General features: G+C 37.8%; 1 protein-coding gene across 1 annotated transcript in view; it reads right to left on the bottom strand.

Moving 5' to 3' along the window:
- Positions 1-17,583, bottom strand: part of SVEP1 (sushi, von Willebrand factor type A, EGF and pentraxin domain containing 1) — a 208,629-nt gene that overhangs the window by 125,181 nt on the left and 65,865 nt on the right. The window contains exons 4-6 of the mRNA XM_010808239.4: positions 11,997-12,155; positions 10,872-11,051; positions 5,437-5,616 (exon numbers count right to left, since the gene is read on the bottom strand). Of these exons, the coding sequence (XP_010806541.2) occupies positions 5,437-5,616; positions 10,872-11,051; positions 11,997-12,155 (519 nt within the window). The remainder of the gene's footprint in view (positions 1-5,436; positions 5,617-10,871; positions 11,052-11,996; positions 12,156-17,583) is intronic.

Consider the following 17,583-nt stretch of genomic DNA (forward strand, 5'->3'; position numbering starts at 1 on the left):
ACAGAATAATAATAGCTGGATAGTATGAACTGATTAATTTTCCACTATTTGGGCCAAATTAGATGGTATGAGAATTGTTTCATTTTAAAAGTTGGAAAGAGTTTCATATTTCCCTCAGTCATTTTCAAATGCTTGGAAAGATTGAGGGCAGGGGGAGAAGGGGGCGACAGATGAGCTAGATAGCATCACTGACTCAATGGACATGAATCTGAGCAAACTCTGGGAGATGATGAAGGACATGGAAGCCGGCTTGCTGCAGTCCATGGGGTCGGACACGACTTACCAACCAAACAGCAAGAGTAACAATTAAGTAAACTCTGATATTTCCATTACTTTGTAAATCACTCATAGGTAAGTATTTATTTGCTTTTCTACTTTTTTTCTTGGTTCATTTAATAGTTTTCATTTTCTTAGAAAATCGTGCATCATAAATGGTGTTTCATTACTTTGAAAACCTCAGACCTCTATATAGCCCTTTGGTACAGCTTCTTAGAAGAATTCCATTTTTGCATTTTTCTTTCTTCTTTCTAGAATCTATTACTTTATTCAAAGATTTTCCTTTCATCCACTCAACTGCATTCCATCTCCTTTTATAATTGATCTTCCTTTACACTATTATGGCTTCTTTCAACTTCTCTTACAATCAGTCTTTTCCTAGTATTTAATGTTTAGCTATTTTTATTCTTCCTGTTTAACAAAAATATTTATATCTTTGAAATTACATCAGTGTATAATTTAACTTAGGTCTCATAACTATGGTTTCAGAATTTTCTCAATTTTGTTATTTTTTTAATTGTATTTTTAAAATGTCTCCTTTGTCCATTTAATTAATTTCCTTTATCCCTCTTTGGAGTCTTCATATTTTTCTGTTTTGGTCTAATTTCATATGTCAGAAAATGTTAAGGACCTTGACTTTTTTGTATGTGTTTCAAATAACTTTTCCTTTTTCTTGTTTGCATTTTAAATATAGAGAATTTATGTCTGAAGTACTGAAATGTAAAGCTTTAGATACTCCGATCTATTGCCCTTTTCTCTTTAGGAAGTTATGCTTTGTTAAAATCCATAGTTTGCCCATTTTCCTACATTTCACTCCTTAACCTGCCTCATTTAATTAATAAAATTAATTGAACTTAATTTTTTAAATGAAGCAAGAGTCCAAACTAATTTTTAGATAAGCTTTTCCCCTACTGATATCTACAATTTTCCTTCTTGAATACTGTATTTTTCTACAAACTAATGTCTGTTTCTGAGGCATGTTTGCTTCCATTGTTCTGTGCATCCGTGTACCATGAATCTACCGTATTAATTACCGTGCGTTCATATTCGTCTTATGACGGTAAAAATAAGATCTCTCTCATTGTACTTCATCTTCAGAATTTTCTTATTTTGCAACTGTCTACTCAATACTCTTTTTTTAATTAATTATTTTATTTCTTCTTTGTTGCACCAGGCCTTAGTCGTGGCATGAGGGATCTTTCGTGGCAGTGCTCGGGCTCTTTTAGCTGTGGCTTGTGGACCCGAGCGTGTCACCACTACTGAGCCCGCATGCTCTGTTGCCCTGGGGCAAGTGGGATCTTAGTTCCCAGACAAGGGTTGAACCCGAGTCCAATCTGCATTGGAAGGCAGATTCTTAACCACTGGATGATGAGGGAAATCTCTAATATAATTTCTATTCATGTCCATCAATGTTTAAGTGGAAAATTTCATAGTACTTATGGCTATTGTCAGAATTTGGGGGTTACAGTGAGTTGTTCCCCAATAAACTGTATTAAATAAGGATGGTTATACTTCAAATTGACCAAAACTGACATCCACTTTAAATCATTACAGAGATAGGTACAAAAATTTTAAAAAGAATTCTTAAAGCTTAAAGCATTTTAAAAATTTAAGTTAAACTTAAGAGTTAAAGTTTTAAAGAAAAACTCCAGAGCAACCTTATTAAATATATTACCATTTTTAATATAAGACTGGGTTCCTCACAAGAAAAGCTGCTCGCTCAGCTATGGAACCATAGATGATTCCTGGGAGTTCAGTTCAGTTCAGTCACTCAGTCGTGTCCAACTCTTTGCGAGCCCATGAATTGCAGCACTCCAGGCCTCCCTGTCCGTCACCAACTCCCGGAGTTCACTCAGACTCACGTCCATCGAGTCAGTGACGCCATCCAGCCATCTCATCCTCTGTCGGCCCCTTCTCCTCCTGCCCCCAATCCCTCCCAGCATCAGAGCCTTTTCCAATGAGTCAACTCTTCTCATGAGGTGGCCAAAGTACTGGAGTTTCAGCTTTAGCATCATTCCTTCCAAAGAAATCCCAGGGCTGATCTCCTTCAGAACGGACTGGTTGGATCTCCTTGCAATCGAAGGGACTCTGAAGAGTCTTCTCCAACACCACAGTTCAAAAGCATCAATTCTTCGGTGCTCAGCTTTCTTCACAGTCCAACTCTCACATCCATACATGACCACTGGAAAAACCATAGCCTTGACTAGATGGACCTTTGTTGGCAAAGTAATGTCTCTGCTTTTCAATATGCTATCTAGGTTGGTCATAACTTTCCTTCCAAGGAGTAAGTGTCTTTTAATTTCATGGCTGCAGTCACCATCTGCAGTGATTTTGGAGCCCAAAAAAGTAGTCTGACACTGTTTCCACTGTTTCCCCATCTATTTGCCGTGAAGTGATGGGACCAGATGCCATGATCTTCGTTTTCTGAATGTTGAGCTTTAAGCCAGCTTTTTCACTCTCCACTTTCACTTTCATCAAGAGGCTTTTTAGTTCCTCTTCACTTTCTGCCATAAGGGTGGTGTCAGCTGCATATCTGAGGTTACTGATATTTCTCCTAGCAATCTTGATTCCAGCTTGTGCTTCTTCCAGCCAGCCTTTCTCATGATGTACTCTGCATATAAGTTAAATAAACAGGGTGACAATATACAGCCTTGACATACTCCTTTTCCTATTTGGAACCAGTCTGTTGTTCCATGTCCAGTTCTAACTGCTGCCTCCTGACCTGCATACAGGTTTCCCAAGAGGCAGGTCAGGTGGTCTGGTATTCCCATCTCTTTCAGAATTTTCCACAGTTTATTGTGATCCACACAGTCAAAGGCTTTGTCATAGTCAATAAAGCAGAAATAGATGTTTTTCTGGAACTCTCTTGCTTTTTCGATGATCCAGCAGATGTATGCAATTTGATCTCTGGTTCCTCTGCCTCTTCTAAAACCAGCTTGAACATCTAATCCGGGGAGACAACTTTCCAACAAAAGGGATTTATTAAGAGTTAATGTTCCATTGCTAAACCATCCTTTTTATGATGGACAGATCCGTCATTTTCATTTAATTCTGTGAAATATCTGGAGAAGCTAACTCCTTTTATTTTAGTTTTATGCCAACTAAATCTAAGGTTATCAAAAGCCTCAGGTATGCAGATGACCACCCTTATGGCAGAAAGTGAAGAACTAAAGAGCCTGTTGTGAGAGTGAAAGAGAGTGAAAAAGTTGGCTTAAAACTCAACATTCAGAAAATTAAGATCATGGCATTTGGTCCTATCACTTCATGGCAAATAGAAGAGGAAACAGTGGAAATAGTGACAGACTTTATTTCTTTGGGCTTCAAAGTCACTGGAGATGGTGACTGCAGCCAGGAAATTAAAAGATGCTTGCTCCTTGGGTGAAAAGTTTTGACCAACCTAGACAGCATACTAAAAAGCAGAGACATTACTTTGCCAACAAAGGTCCATCTAGTCAAAGCTATGGTTTTTCCAGTGGTCATGTATGGATGTGACAGTTCGACGATAAAGAAAGCTGAGCGCTGAAGAATTGATGCTTTTGAACTGTGGTGTTGGAGAAGACTCTTGAGAGTCCCTTGGACTGCAAGGAGATCCAACCAGTCCATCCTAAAGGCAATCAGTCCCGAATATTCATTGGAAGGACTGATGTTGAAGCGGAAACTCTAATACTTTGGGCACATGATGTGAGGAACTGACTCATTGGAAAAGACCCTGATGCTGGGAAAGATTAAGGGCAGGAGAAGAAGGGGACGACAGAGGATGAGATGGTTGGATGGCATCACTGAATCAATGGACATGAGTCTGAGTAAACTGGGGGAGTTGGTGACGGACAGGGAGGCCTGGCATGCTGCTGTCCATAGGGTTGCAAAGAGTCAACTGAGCAACTGAACTGAGCAACTGAACTGAACTACAACTAAGTCTGTCTACGGTTTAGGAATCCTTGTAGCTTCTGTCTCTGGGAAATACAATGACTGTCAGGCCTATGTCTTTTAGTAGGCCATAACTGCCATCTCATTGCTAATAAACTTTACTTATTATTTTATACCCCCCTATAAGCTTTCTGAGCCTGCACAGTGAGGGTCAATGCTACGACTGTTTTTGAATCCCTCAGTAAAGCCCAACATCCTTCCTGGAGACCCTCGCTTAGCCTTGGATCGTACTAGATCATACTAGAATAATCCTAGAAACCAATTTAAAAAGCCTTCCCGTCCAGGATCCTGGCATATTATAACTTATTCCCTACATATAATTCTCTTTTCTATTTTGGAAGTTGGTTATTTAATGAAATAGCTGTTAGTGCTCCCAGGTTTACCATATCTGACATCTTTTAAGGGTTCACTAAATGGTGGCTGTCATCATCATTTCATCATGATCATTATTGTTACCATTGCTAAAGTGTCCATGGTGTATAAGCAGCAGCAAACTGGAAAAGCTGCATTCATTCTGGACCCAATTACAGGAGTGTCACGACTCTTAGTGAATGACAATGAAGAAAAATCTTTTGATGAAACAGAATTCTACAGCCAAGATTCACTGGGTTCATAATTTCATCATTTCAATAACAAGGTAAACTGTTCTGAAAAGTGAGGGAATTACATGGCATTTGCTTTTAAAACAAATCTGTTCCAAATGTGCCCCAAGTATAACAAAATTTATTATTATTAGAAGCTGTAAACTTTAGGGAGTTGGAAAATTGGATTCTGGTGTAGAAGTCTTTTTACCAGTGGTGAGGAGTAAAACCACATACTTGTTCATGTACGTACCCATCATATATCTATATACATATGGATGTGTATTTATACATATGTGTATATACATATGGATGTATATTTATACTCGTATATATATAGATAGATGTGTATTTATATTCGTATCTGTATACATATGCATGTGTATTTATACTCGTATATCTGTATACATATGCATGTGTATTTATACTCGTCATTCTATGTACACACGCATGTGTTTATGCTCATCTTGAGTATAAATGTATATCTATATACGTATATGATACTTGAGGGAGCTCGAGGTGTTCAGGATGGATGTGTATTTACACTCACCATGAGCCAGTTTTTGGTTCCAGTTTTTAGTTCACAGAAAACAGGAGAAACCAGAGAACTACAGAAATGACCCATCCAAGGCACCATGCCCTAAGAACTTACCCACACACCGGGGCTCTGGACCATCCCATTGGGCGTTCACTTGACAGGTAAGCCTAGCACTTCCTTCTAGTCTGTAGCCTTCATCACAGGTGACCAAGCACATGGTCCTGTAGGACATTTCTCCAGCTGAACAGCTGAGGCGGCCATGTTTGGGCTGGCGGAGACGAGGGCATGTTCTCACTATATGAAAACAATTAGATCACTCAATAAAGATGGAGAAAAAATTATAAATTTAATAATGCCTACACATTGCAAGCAATAAATAATACTTTTTTAAAATGAGAATGGGATAATTAAAAGTACGTATTTTATCAAATGCATTGCCTAAAAATATTCCTGTTGTCTGCCTTTGCCTACAGGTGGGAAACTTAAGCTATTGAAGGAGTTTGGCCCTGGCCGGGGGATGATGGCTGGAGACTGCGGATGGCTGACAGAGGGAGGGACTTTCAGCTCTTAATGGGCCTTTGCTATGATTCTCCAGGCTATGTTCTAACAAAAGGAAGGGGTCTTTTTCTGGGACAGAGTTCAGGTTCAATTCAGTTTTCAGACCTCTTATGAAATTTTCCTTACTTTCTTATCCTAGTTTAAAAAAAAAATCTTGTCATTTCTTACAGACAGAGTTGGAGGTGAGAGAGTGGTCATCTTTTTTCCTTATTGCTTTCCCAGGTCATTCTCTCTCCCTTCTTCCTGAACACCTCCAGCTCCCCTCAAGTATCATATTATATACCCAACATCCCTTTCCCCCAACTGTCTGTGGACTTCTAGGCCATTTCTCATTCTTTGACGATTTTATATTTCCTCTTTTTCTCTCTCTCTCTTCCCTTTCTTTCTTCCCCTCTCTCTTTTACACACATATGCACACACACTTGATGGCGATTTCATTATCTATATAGATGATCATTCCAGGACCCTAGAGTCATATTCCTCACTTCTCCTCCAATAATCAGGTCCTTTCCCTTATTTCAGCACCCCCTCCAAGTCTTAAATCCTCCAGACCTGACCATGACCAATCCATGCACCCCACTCTCTGACAACAACCTGTCTTCCCAGATTACTCCCGCAAGAGCTTCAACTCCATCAAACTCTAAACCCGATTGCAGTCTCCAATCCAGAAGACCATGTAGTAATCAAGAACTTTGTTGGGACTCTGGGTAAGATGTCTTTCCTTCTTTTATGAATTTGTCAATTTTTCTTATCAAGCAAGTAGTTACTTATGATGAAAGTTTAATTTTAAAATAATAAGAAAGGAAGTTGGGGTAAAATATTCAGTGCATATTCAACTAAAGTCATGGTTTGACAGAATCTACTCAAAAGAAACCAATTCAAATTATGTGAGTTGACAGAATATAAATTCTGATTTCATGAAAGATATATTTAAGATTGATTACTCCTTAGAGAAAACTCAAGAATTAGAAGTTAAACCATAGCCCTAGATTTTCAATTAGTTTGAAATGAAGTCAATTATTAATGACAAATGAGTATAATTATGTTGCCTTCTATGTTTTGATTTTTATTGAGTGTGTCCATCACGTAAGTAGAATTTTTATTAAGTGTGTCCATCAAGTGCATAGAAAATATTTTGTCTTTCATATTTTGACTTTTCTTGGGGTAATCATCAGGGGTAGCACAATGCCAAATGCCAGATAGGATTAAAAGTGAATAAGATAAATTACTATGATCAAGATATATAAAATCTAGAAAATCACATTAAACAACTGCTTTTCAATTCAATAAACTGCTGAAATGATTCCAGCTTTCCAACTTGGGACAAAACGAACTGGCAACATGTCTCAAGAGAACTGATAGTAAATGAGAACTGGTGTTTCATACACATACAAATTATACTGCTTCTCAAAAGTGTTGGTTTTAATAAACTTTCATTGCTCCTCTGGGAAAACAAAAGCAATAATAAATAGCAACGTAATAAATCCTATTTAGTTCTTAAATATTTTATGTTCCTTTTCAACCAAGAATGATCATTTTAATCATTTTGGATAGGAACATGCTTATATATGAGTTTCAGCTTCAAAAACATTTTTATTTCAATAAGCTGGAAAATTCTGCAATAAGGGTTTGACATTCATATTAAAGCATTCCTTAAATATTTATTAAGCCTTTCGAAAACAGCAATTTAGTATTTTAGGAGAATGGTTTACTTGGTAGCAGACAATTTAAGAACATGTTCTGGTTCTCATTTGAAAGAATTGCTATATTTTTTCTCAGACTCACATTTTCTGTCTATCTCCCAATTGTGACAGCCTTAATGAAGAATGTATAAGAATTAGTTATTATCTAACACTACAAAACATTCAGGATGTAACATGAAATTTGTGAAAAGTTTTACATTTTATACCAGTCTTTTATTTCTGTCTCACTTTTAGAAAAACTTTTAAGAAAACAAAAAAACAACTAAAATTATCCTGTCTTTATAATCAGATTTAAATTAGATCTTTAAACTGCTAGTTTCTCCATACTATGAATAAAACTAACTTTATTGCTAAAAATGTTCAACATAATCTGACAATGTGGGGTTTTTAATTTGTAAAAAATATAACATCAGCAAAGCAAAATAAATCAAAGTGCAGTAAAATGAAGTATGCCTATAAAAATCTATTAATGAGGAGCCAGAGGAAGAGCCTGAATTAGTACCTTCCTTCAGGACAACTTTGTTCACTGATAAGTTACGAAGCACCACTAGAGATGAAATGGAAAGAATTTTAGGAAAATTCACATCCTCGAGCATTGCTTTTACTTTGACTAAACTTATTTTATTTATATTATGCAAATTGCATAAAAGGCAATAACCCTGCTTTGTAACAGTGAAACTGCATGATGGGAAGTGACATAGAAGACCACCAATGTAATTTGTCAATGTATTTGTCCGTCTAATACTTACCAACACGTGTATTTGTTAAATTCAGATTTTCAGTCATTCATCAGAGGTATAACCCAGGACTTGTTGGGGTAGGAGAAGATACAGTCTATGCTCATAATGAGTTCACAGACTAGCAGAGATGATAGAAGAGTTAATTCATAAAAATACAGCAGTGTATATTGAAACAAGCTGGTTAAGCTGGCAAATGCTGTCAGAATCCCCTTACAGTGGGCCAGTTTAGGGCTGATCAAAGAACCTGCACTTGATTGTGGAAGATGGAAGAGAAGCAGTAGTCACTGCAGGCAGACTCACTGATGGACAAATGTAGACGTGCAGTAGGTTCCAGTTCATGTTTCTTTGCTTCTCTCCACCCTACATCTCAACTGCTAACCCTGTTGACCCAAGGTGGCCCAAGCTCACTGCTAGGTTCTTGGTATAGAACATCAGGGCGGGGTTACACAGAGGGGAAGCTTCTCCTAGGCTTCCTAACACACTTCTCTCTTGTGATTCCACTACAGCAGCTGCCTGGGCTTGGATTCTTGAGTTGGTAGTAACTCTTCGGAGGCTCCAGTTTCTCTTTCTGAAACTTCTACTTTCCAGCTCCTTCTAAAATTGTATAAGGTCTGATTCTTAAAGTAAGTTTCTTGTCCCATAATACAGACAGGGTATTTCCTGGCTTTTCCTGACTAACCCTGACACACGGAGCATAAGGGCTAGAATGAGGGCACAACAGGTCTGTGTATGCACATATGGAGGTTAGAGGTCATCCCATCCCAGAGGAGATGGGTGATAGGGAGGGCTTATCCATAGGCGCCATAGGTCCCTATAGACCAGAGGATCAAGGCTGTTCAAACAACTTACAAAGGGATGGCTTCCTGACAGGTGTGGCCATTTCTTAAGGCTTTAGCATAGGATTCAAGGTTCAGGATGGAGATTGTAGAGGGTTAAAGAAGCAGGGGCTAGATCTTATCCTAAAGGGATTGTCTGCCTGATTTTCTCACTCTCCTTTGGAGGTCAATAAGGGGAAAGTTAAAATGTCAGGCTTTCCACCTTTTGCCATGAGGTATTTAGGAGAAGGGGTAGAGATTATACATAGACCTTTTTAACTACACAGGAATATATTTAAGAGGTTCTTATGATTAACTTTTTCAGGAACGGGCTTTTTAGCACTTGAAACTATGTGACTGAGAATGTCTTGGCTTTCCCACATAAACAATCGCTTGTCAGAGTTTAGAGATCTAGAGTCTAATCCTTTTCTTTCAGAATTTTGGAAATATTTGCCCATCTTCTAAAATTTAGAGTGGCTAGTAATGGGCTCAAGGCGAGTCTGATTCCCCCTCCTTCATAGGTAATGTTATTAAACATTTCTAACTGTGAAACAGGCACAATTTTCTAATTTTTCCAAGGCTTTCAGTAAGATCATTTCCAGACATGGATCTGTTTGCAATAATTTGTTTTCTGGCACTCAGTAAGTGGTTTTAAGTTCAGTATCAAAGATTTCAGTCACGTGTATTTTCAAGATTTCAGTTTGCAGATACATTCTTTGATCTTCTACGAGTCCTTCTTCTCTGCTCCATTTTCCCTCTGGATTCCTAGTCTGCGAAGAGTCTATTTCCTCTGACATGTCTCATGTCATTTGATTCTTTCACCTTTTCTCTAATCTTTCAAATGTTGCTCTACTCTCAGAAGGATTTCTGGGGTCGATTTTCTAACTTATTAATTCGGCTTTTAACTGCGATCTCAGGCTTATCCCAGTTCTTGGACTCCTAATCTTACTTTACCAATGCAGTTGTAACTGCCTTTGAATCTCAGTGATTCCGTTACTCCCCACCTTTACCTTCAAGTCTCCTTTGTTCGATCTGTTCTTTTTGTAAATATAGGTAAGAGTCTGAATTAGGACCTGGATTTAAGCAAATTTGTAGATGAGTTCAGTATTGGTAGCTGATAAATACAAAGATGAATGTCTCCTGGGGTTCACAAGTGACCCTGAAGTTATGAGTAGGTTGGCTTCCCTTATGGGTGTGGGAGCTGAGAGAAGCCAAGAAGACAGAACTTCTCACTCTACTGCAGTGAGCAAGGTGATACTCGGTCTTGGAGTAGTCAAAGCCTCAGCAAAACTATTATGGCATGCTGTCTATTCAAAGTCAAGGCTGGGGATGTATATGTTGGCTAACTACTCTTGGCACAGGATACTGGCATGGTTCCCCAAATCCTGCCATCAAAATAGACATCAAAGCCCCATGCTGACCATCCTCTAACTCTCCCTGGACCCTGTCTTGGCTGCCTGAAATCTGAGGTTTAAGGTAACCTGTCCATTTCCTTCCCAGGCAGGCCTTTCCTTTGCTTGTTCATAAAAGAAACACAGAAGGCACAGTTTATGACGATGCGGTCAATTGAACTTATTAGTAGTTCTGACTAAACTTCCTATAATTTCTTCTCTTTCTGTGGTCCGTGGTCCATGAAATCAAAAGCAACAAAGAATTTACTGGTCCATTAGAGTTTAAATCAAGGACATCGAGCAAGACAATCAATAAACAATGTGAACTGGCCGTCTGCATACCTCTGCAGGAGCTTTCGGAACTGGACCACAAACCACTGGGGAGACACAGGAAGATGCTGCTTCCCACGAGGTCAAACCCAGGGTGACATCGGACCCCACAGGCTGCATTGAAGTGGTTGTTGCAAGTGTTTCGGATAAAGTAACCGTTTTCAGGAGGCTTCAGGGCAGGGCAGTGGACAACTAACATTGACAGAAATAAAATTAAAAGCAAAGCTAGCCTTTGTCTATAAAGCATCCTCCCCCCACATTTCCTGTTTAAGACGACATTTTATACACAGAGCTAAACTTACCTCCAGCATTCCCATTTATTGCATATGAATTTGCAAGTGCATATTGGGAAGAACACTTACATCTCATGCTTAGTACGTATTTGTTTCTAATTACAGACAGACTAAATATTTAAGCCTGAAAATTTTTTTTTATCCATGCAAATATGAAATTTTCTAGTTCTTGACCTTCATGTGTCATTAGCTATTTTCCTTCTCAATTAAAGCAGCATAAAATAAGGAATGAGTAAGGCCAGCAAAACATGTCTGTCACAATCCTAGGACCCACAGCTTCTTGTACAAATTATTGGCTAAGTAAATATTTTTAATTTTTGGTATGAATAATTTCAAGGCACATTACTTATAAAAATATTTTCTTTAAATTGATTTAACCATCACCAGGGTCCAAAATAGCTCATTTATTATTCAAATTTGCTGTTAAATTTGAGACTTCTCAAGACTTCCCTGGTGGTCCAGTGGTTTGAGAATTCCTTATTCCCACCACAGGGGGCACAGGTTTGATCCCTGGTCGGGGAGTCAAGATCCCTCATGCTGCATCCCATGGCCCCACCAAAAATATTTATCTGAAAAAAAAACTATGAGTCCTCTCTTAACATTCATTTTAAATCTTTTCTAAGTCTGTTTTCATAGTTGATACTTCTGGAGTCTCAGACCTCCTTTCTCTGGAAGAAGATATGGCTATGTTCAGTGATAAGAAATGCTAGATAATAAAAACAAAGAATTTTCCCCAAAAAAGATTAGAGGATCATGCCCAGTGAACTGCATGAAAACACTGGCCTTACTTCCCTAAAAGAGATCAGCTTTTATATTTCCTATCTGCCAGCAGTGGGATCCTTACCTTTGCAGGTCTGGCCAGAGGCCTGGTACCCCTCCTTGCAGACACAGTCTTCAGGGGATGTACTTCCGGGTGGAGAGGTGTGATTTTCATCAGGACACGGAAGGCAAGTGCTGATTCCTCCCGGTGAACCTTCTGGTTTGTATGTCCCGGATGGGCAAGCTGTGGGTAAGCCAGGGAAGTCCATTTTATGTGATATGTCAATGGATAGTGAACAACATTCTGGAAACTCATTGGGGGAAAAAGAATCCCAAACAATAGCTTTCCATAGAAATAATCATACAATTCAAGCAAGGAGAGAAACCAAGATTTTTTTTTTCTTTTTTAGAGTGATGTAGTTTGTAATCTGCAGGTTATGAAGTAGCCTCTTGCTGCTGCTGCTGCTAAGTCGCGTCAGTCGTGTCTGACTCTATGTGACCCCACAGACGGCAGCCCACCAGGCTCCTCCGTCCCTGGGATTCTCCAGGCAAGAACACTGGAGTGGGTGAAGAAGCCTCTTCATGTCCCACAATTAGTTCCAATCACAACACGCTGCAGCATGATATGGCTGGGCTGATTTGTGGGAAAACTTAAACAGTGTACTTGAGGGGACTGAAAGGAATCAATGATGCTCAGTGTTTCAAACAATCTTCTAAAGACTGTATACCCATATTCTAACACCCCCCCCCCACCCCAACCTCTGCAGCTGCATCTCGAGAACTGCGCTGCTAACACTCACTCCCAATGGAACAGAATGACTGTAGACGTGCAAAAATTACTGTGCCCTTTATTTTGGTTCAAAGTACTTGACAAAGGCTGAGGAGAAAGTAAAGGGCTTGAGGGAAATGATCCTACTGATGAGAAATAGGCCCTTTGAAGGAAAGAGAATCACAGACTCTGCTTTTCCCAGGCTCAGGGGAGAAACAAAAAAAGATGAAAGCAGGATCTAACTGACCTTGCTTCATGTCTTCCCTTTGCACCAACAATGTGGCTTTGAACCTGTATTTACTCTCTCTAGAGTTACACTTCTGTAAAATACCTGAAAATTAAGAATTCAATAATAGAAGAAATTGTGGAAATAGAATTTGAAGTGCCTAGTGAAGCAAAATAAATGTAGCATTGTCAAGTAAGCATTAGACCATTTTTAAAAAGTAACAACCAAGGAATGTACACTTATGTGTGATGCTATTTGATATACATGATCTCATTTAATACTCACAGTACTAATTAGTATTAATAATTACTAATATTTTTATGAATAAGTACATTATTTTTATTAGTACTGTGTCCATTTTAAAGAGAAAATGGGGGCTTAGAGTAACCTGATGATCAGGCTAAAGTTACTCAGTTAAAAGGTTATAGAGCTATGAGTTGTTGTTGTTGTTGTTGTTTTTTTTTTTTTTTTTTAGTACTTAACACAGACTGGTTCCAAATAGGAAACAGAGTATGTCAAGGCTGTATATTGTCACCCTACTTATTTAACTTATATGCAGAGTACATCATGAGAAATGCTGGGCTGGAAGAAGCACAAGCTGGAATCAAGATTGCCGGGAGAAATATCAATAACCTCAGATATGCAAATGACACCATCCTTATGGCAGAAAGTGAAGAGGAACTAAAAAGCTTCCTGATGAAAGTGAAAGAGGAGAGTGAAAAAGTTGGCTTAAAGCTCAGTATTCAGAAAACGAAGATCATGGCATCCGGTCCCATCACTTCATGGGAAATAGATGGGGAAACAGTGGAAACAGTGTCAGACTTTATTTTTTTGGGCTCCAAAATCCCTGCAGATGGTGACTGCAGCCATGAAATTAAAAGACGCTTACCCCTTGAAAGAAAAGTTATGACCAACCTAGAGAGCATATTGAAAAGCAGAGACATTACTTTGCCAACAAAGGTCTGTCTAGTCAGAGCTATGGTTTTTCCTGTGGTCATGTATGGATGTGAGAGTTGGACTGTGCAGAAAGCTGAGCACCGAAGAATTGATGCTTTTGAACTGTGGTGTTGGAGAAGACTCTTGAGAGCCCCTTGGACTGCAAGGAGATCCAACCAGTCCATTCTAAAGGAGATTGGTCCTGGGTGTTCTTTGGAAAGAATGATGCTAAAGCTGAAACTCCAGTACTTTGGCTACCTCACACGAAGAGTTGACTCATTGGAAAAGACCCTGATGCTGGGAGAGATTGGGGGCAGAAAGAGAAGGGGACGACAGAGGATGAGATGGCTGGATGGCATCACCGACTCAATGGACATGAGTTTGAGTGAACTCCAGGAGTTGTTGATGGACAGGGAGGCCTGGCGTGCTGCGATTCATGGGGTTGCAAAGAGTCGGACACAACTGAGCGACTGAACTGAACTGAACATTGGCTTATTATATTTTTATATTGAAAATTCAACATCACATTAATCTTGGTTGTAATTAGCAAGCAAATATTTTTTAATTAAATACATTCAAACTTTTTATCTTCCTGTTATCATTTGTTTAAGGCCTGTTTCTAGGTAGATAAGCTCTGGCTTATTTTTTTAAAGTTTTTTTTTTTAAGGTTTACAACAAAATTGAGATGAAAATCTGTGCTAGAATTTTACAGCAAATATTTAAACAGCATTCACTATGTCCCAGGGACTGTTCCACATATTTTGTAAATTATCTTTTTAATCTCTTTAAGAAGTATCATAGAAATGACACTATGAAGTATCATTTATCTCATATTACAGATGAGAAGGCAATGGCAACCCACTCCAGTACTCTTGCCTGGAAAATCCCATGGACGGAGGAGCACAGAGTTGGACACGACTGAAGTGACTTAGTGACAGATGAGAAAATTAAAGCACTAAGAAGTTAAATAACTAGCCAAAATTATATAGTAAGTGACAAAACTGAGATCTGAACTAGGAGAATTTGGATCCAGAAGCCACGTTCTTTATCACTACATGTTCTATGTCTCACACCCAGGTCTCCTAGATGTAAAAGTCCTTGTTTCAACAACTATAATGCTAAAACCAGAAACAATCAGCATTGAGATAGAAGATTCATAATGTTAGTCTTAGAAAAAGTACTCATGTTTCTAATGTTCTTGATTATATTTAAAAATGAAAGAGAACATTTTCCCATGTACATAGTAGAAAATTCCAGAACTTGATAAATCTGTAGCTATTTAAGAATGAAAGAAACATTTTATAAATGTTTTTATAAATTTATAACTATTTTATAAATAGTTATAATGATGTGTGACTTATGAAAAGCACTTCAGCAGGAAAAAGGGGAACATGACTTCAAAGCATCATAACATTAAATATTGAATTATTCATATTTCTGAATATTCATTTCTATAAAAAGTTCAGTAAATATTTGCACAGATCTTCACAAAGAAGCAAGACAACACTGTCTCCTTTAAACAGAAGTCAGCAGCTGTAGGAAAAAATGATTAAGAGAAATACAAAGATGGAAAAGAAAACATAAACTGTAACAGCAAAATAAATTGTCATTGGAGGCAGCAAAAAGTAGCCATAAAATTCCAAATCAACAGAATTGAGTAGATCTTGGATAAGTTGTAATATTAATGTAAGAAAATACTCTTTACTTGAAATTTTAGTGCCATAAAAACTCATCAAGTTCCAAGCAGAATTAATAAAGAGTATTTCACACCTAGAATAAAGGAAAAGCATTACAAGCAGCTAAGAAAGAAACAAAAAGCAAACGGACATTTCACTTCTCCTGTGCAAAAACAAACGTAAGGAAAAAGAATGACAAATATAGCTATGTGCAAAAAATATTTTGAACCCCAAATTCTGTATTTGGACAAACTATTGGCAAATATGAGGAAAGAGAAAGACATGTGAGAATGTGCATGGCTTCTGGAAATCAGTATGTATTTCACTGATTGAAAAGAAGTCAAAATAAAGAATTCATACTTGAGAAAAATGGTATTGAAAAAATCGCTTGAAATTAAGAAAGTAGTGGAACATGTAGTATATTGCTAAAATAATTGCAAAAATGAAAACAAGTGTCAAATAAAGCCCCTTCTTAAAAATATATATAATCCAATGGAAAAAGAATAATCTTTACATATTACAAAGATAAAAGATTTAAAATCTGAGAGAAACGGGGAGATAGTTGGGAAGAGGAAAAGGTGAAGTTCTCATTTCATATACACCAATATGATAAAAGTGAAAGAAAAACAGGTTTAAATTTGGACACAAAGAATACACAAAACTATGAATAGAAAAAGTGCACAACCGTCAAATCAGTGGGGGAGGAAAAAACCACAAATAACAAAGATATGAAAATGGACAAGAAAATAGCAGAGAGAACGAATAACAAAACATTGTAAACTAAGGTAATGGAAGCAAAACCAAACATATTGTTTACCATCAATAAGAGGAATGGGTTAATTTAACCCTGTTGAAAAGATATAAACTTAAAACAAGCCAGAAAAATAGGTTAAAAATAATTGGATGTACCAAGACAAGTTAAATATTTCCAAAAAATCTGCAGGAAGCAAACAAGTTACTACCTTAAGGAGAAATAAAAGTTTAACACATAAAGGGCTTTTTTATCATATGAAAAATAGGATAACTTCAACAGAAAAGTTAACAAAGAACAAAAAAGCTGGAGATTAAAGAAATGACAATGACCAATAATTGTTGCATACATAGTCTAACCTCACTTATAATGAAGAAATGCAAACGGATGACTACTTTTTAATTTGAAAAAAATTGAGAGGATATAATACCCATTCCCATTGTTGGCAGGCATGTCGGCAAACAGGCTTTCTCCCACTTTGTAGGGAAACCTGAGGGTACACACTAAAACCCTCAAATGGAGCCCTTCTTTTGATATAGCAATTCATTTCTAAGAATTTGTCCAAGTGAAAGTCAACATTTCTTAGCTACACATATAAGTACGTATAATTGTTAATTATACACATAAGTATGTATAGTTATTGTTTGTCATTACACAGCACTGGAGATAACACGAATGTCAAGACACGAAGGGTCTGTTAAATTCTCACGACACATCCATCCAGTGGCATATTAGCCATAAAAATAAAATGTTGACAAGGAACATCAATAAAATTGTGTAGTCAAGTGTAAATAAAAGCATGTCTCAAACACCATATGTATTGTATGATCTTTTGGCTAATAAACGTATACAAATCTATAAGGTTATGTACACACGATGTGTTTCTCTGGTGGTAAAGAATATGCCTGCAATGCAGGAGACCCAGGTTTGATCCCTGGATCAGGAAGATCCCCTGGAGTAGGAAATACAACCCACTCCAGTATTCTTGCCTGGAGAATCCCATGGACGGAGGAGCCTGGCGGTCCGTGGGGTCACAAAGAGTCGGACACAGCTGAGCAACCAACACACATGGTATATATTCATGACAGAATTACGAGGCTTCCAAGGTTGTTTATTTTTGCTGATCTACATTTTCTTGTTTTGTTACACTGAATAGGTACTGTGCCAAAACATTCAAAGTAAATGAAAATTATGTGTAAGAGAAAGTCATTGTCTCAAACATATATGTTTCATTTCACAGTTACTACTTCTCTGACCTCAGAGATCACTTTGATTCCTCCTCCTCCTTCCATCTCTTTCAATATTGACATGAAA

This window comes from Bos taurus, chromosome 8, assembly GCF_002263795.3.
Source record: "Bos taurus isolate L1 Dominette 01449 registration number 42190680 breed Hereford chromosome 8, ARS-UCD2.0, whole genome shotgun sequence".
Lineage (NCBI taxonomy): Eukaryota > Metazoa > Chordata > Mammalia > Artiodactyla > Bovidae > Bos > Bos taurus.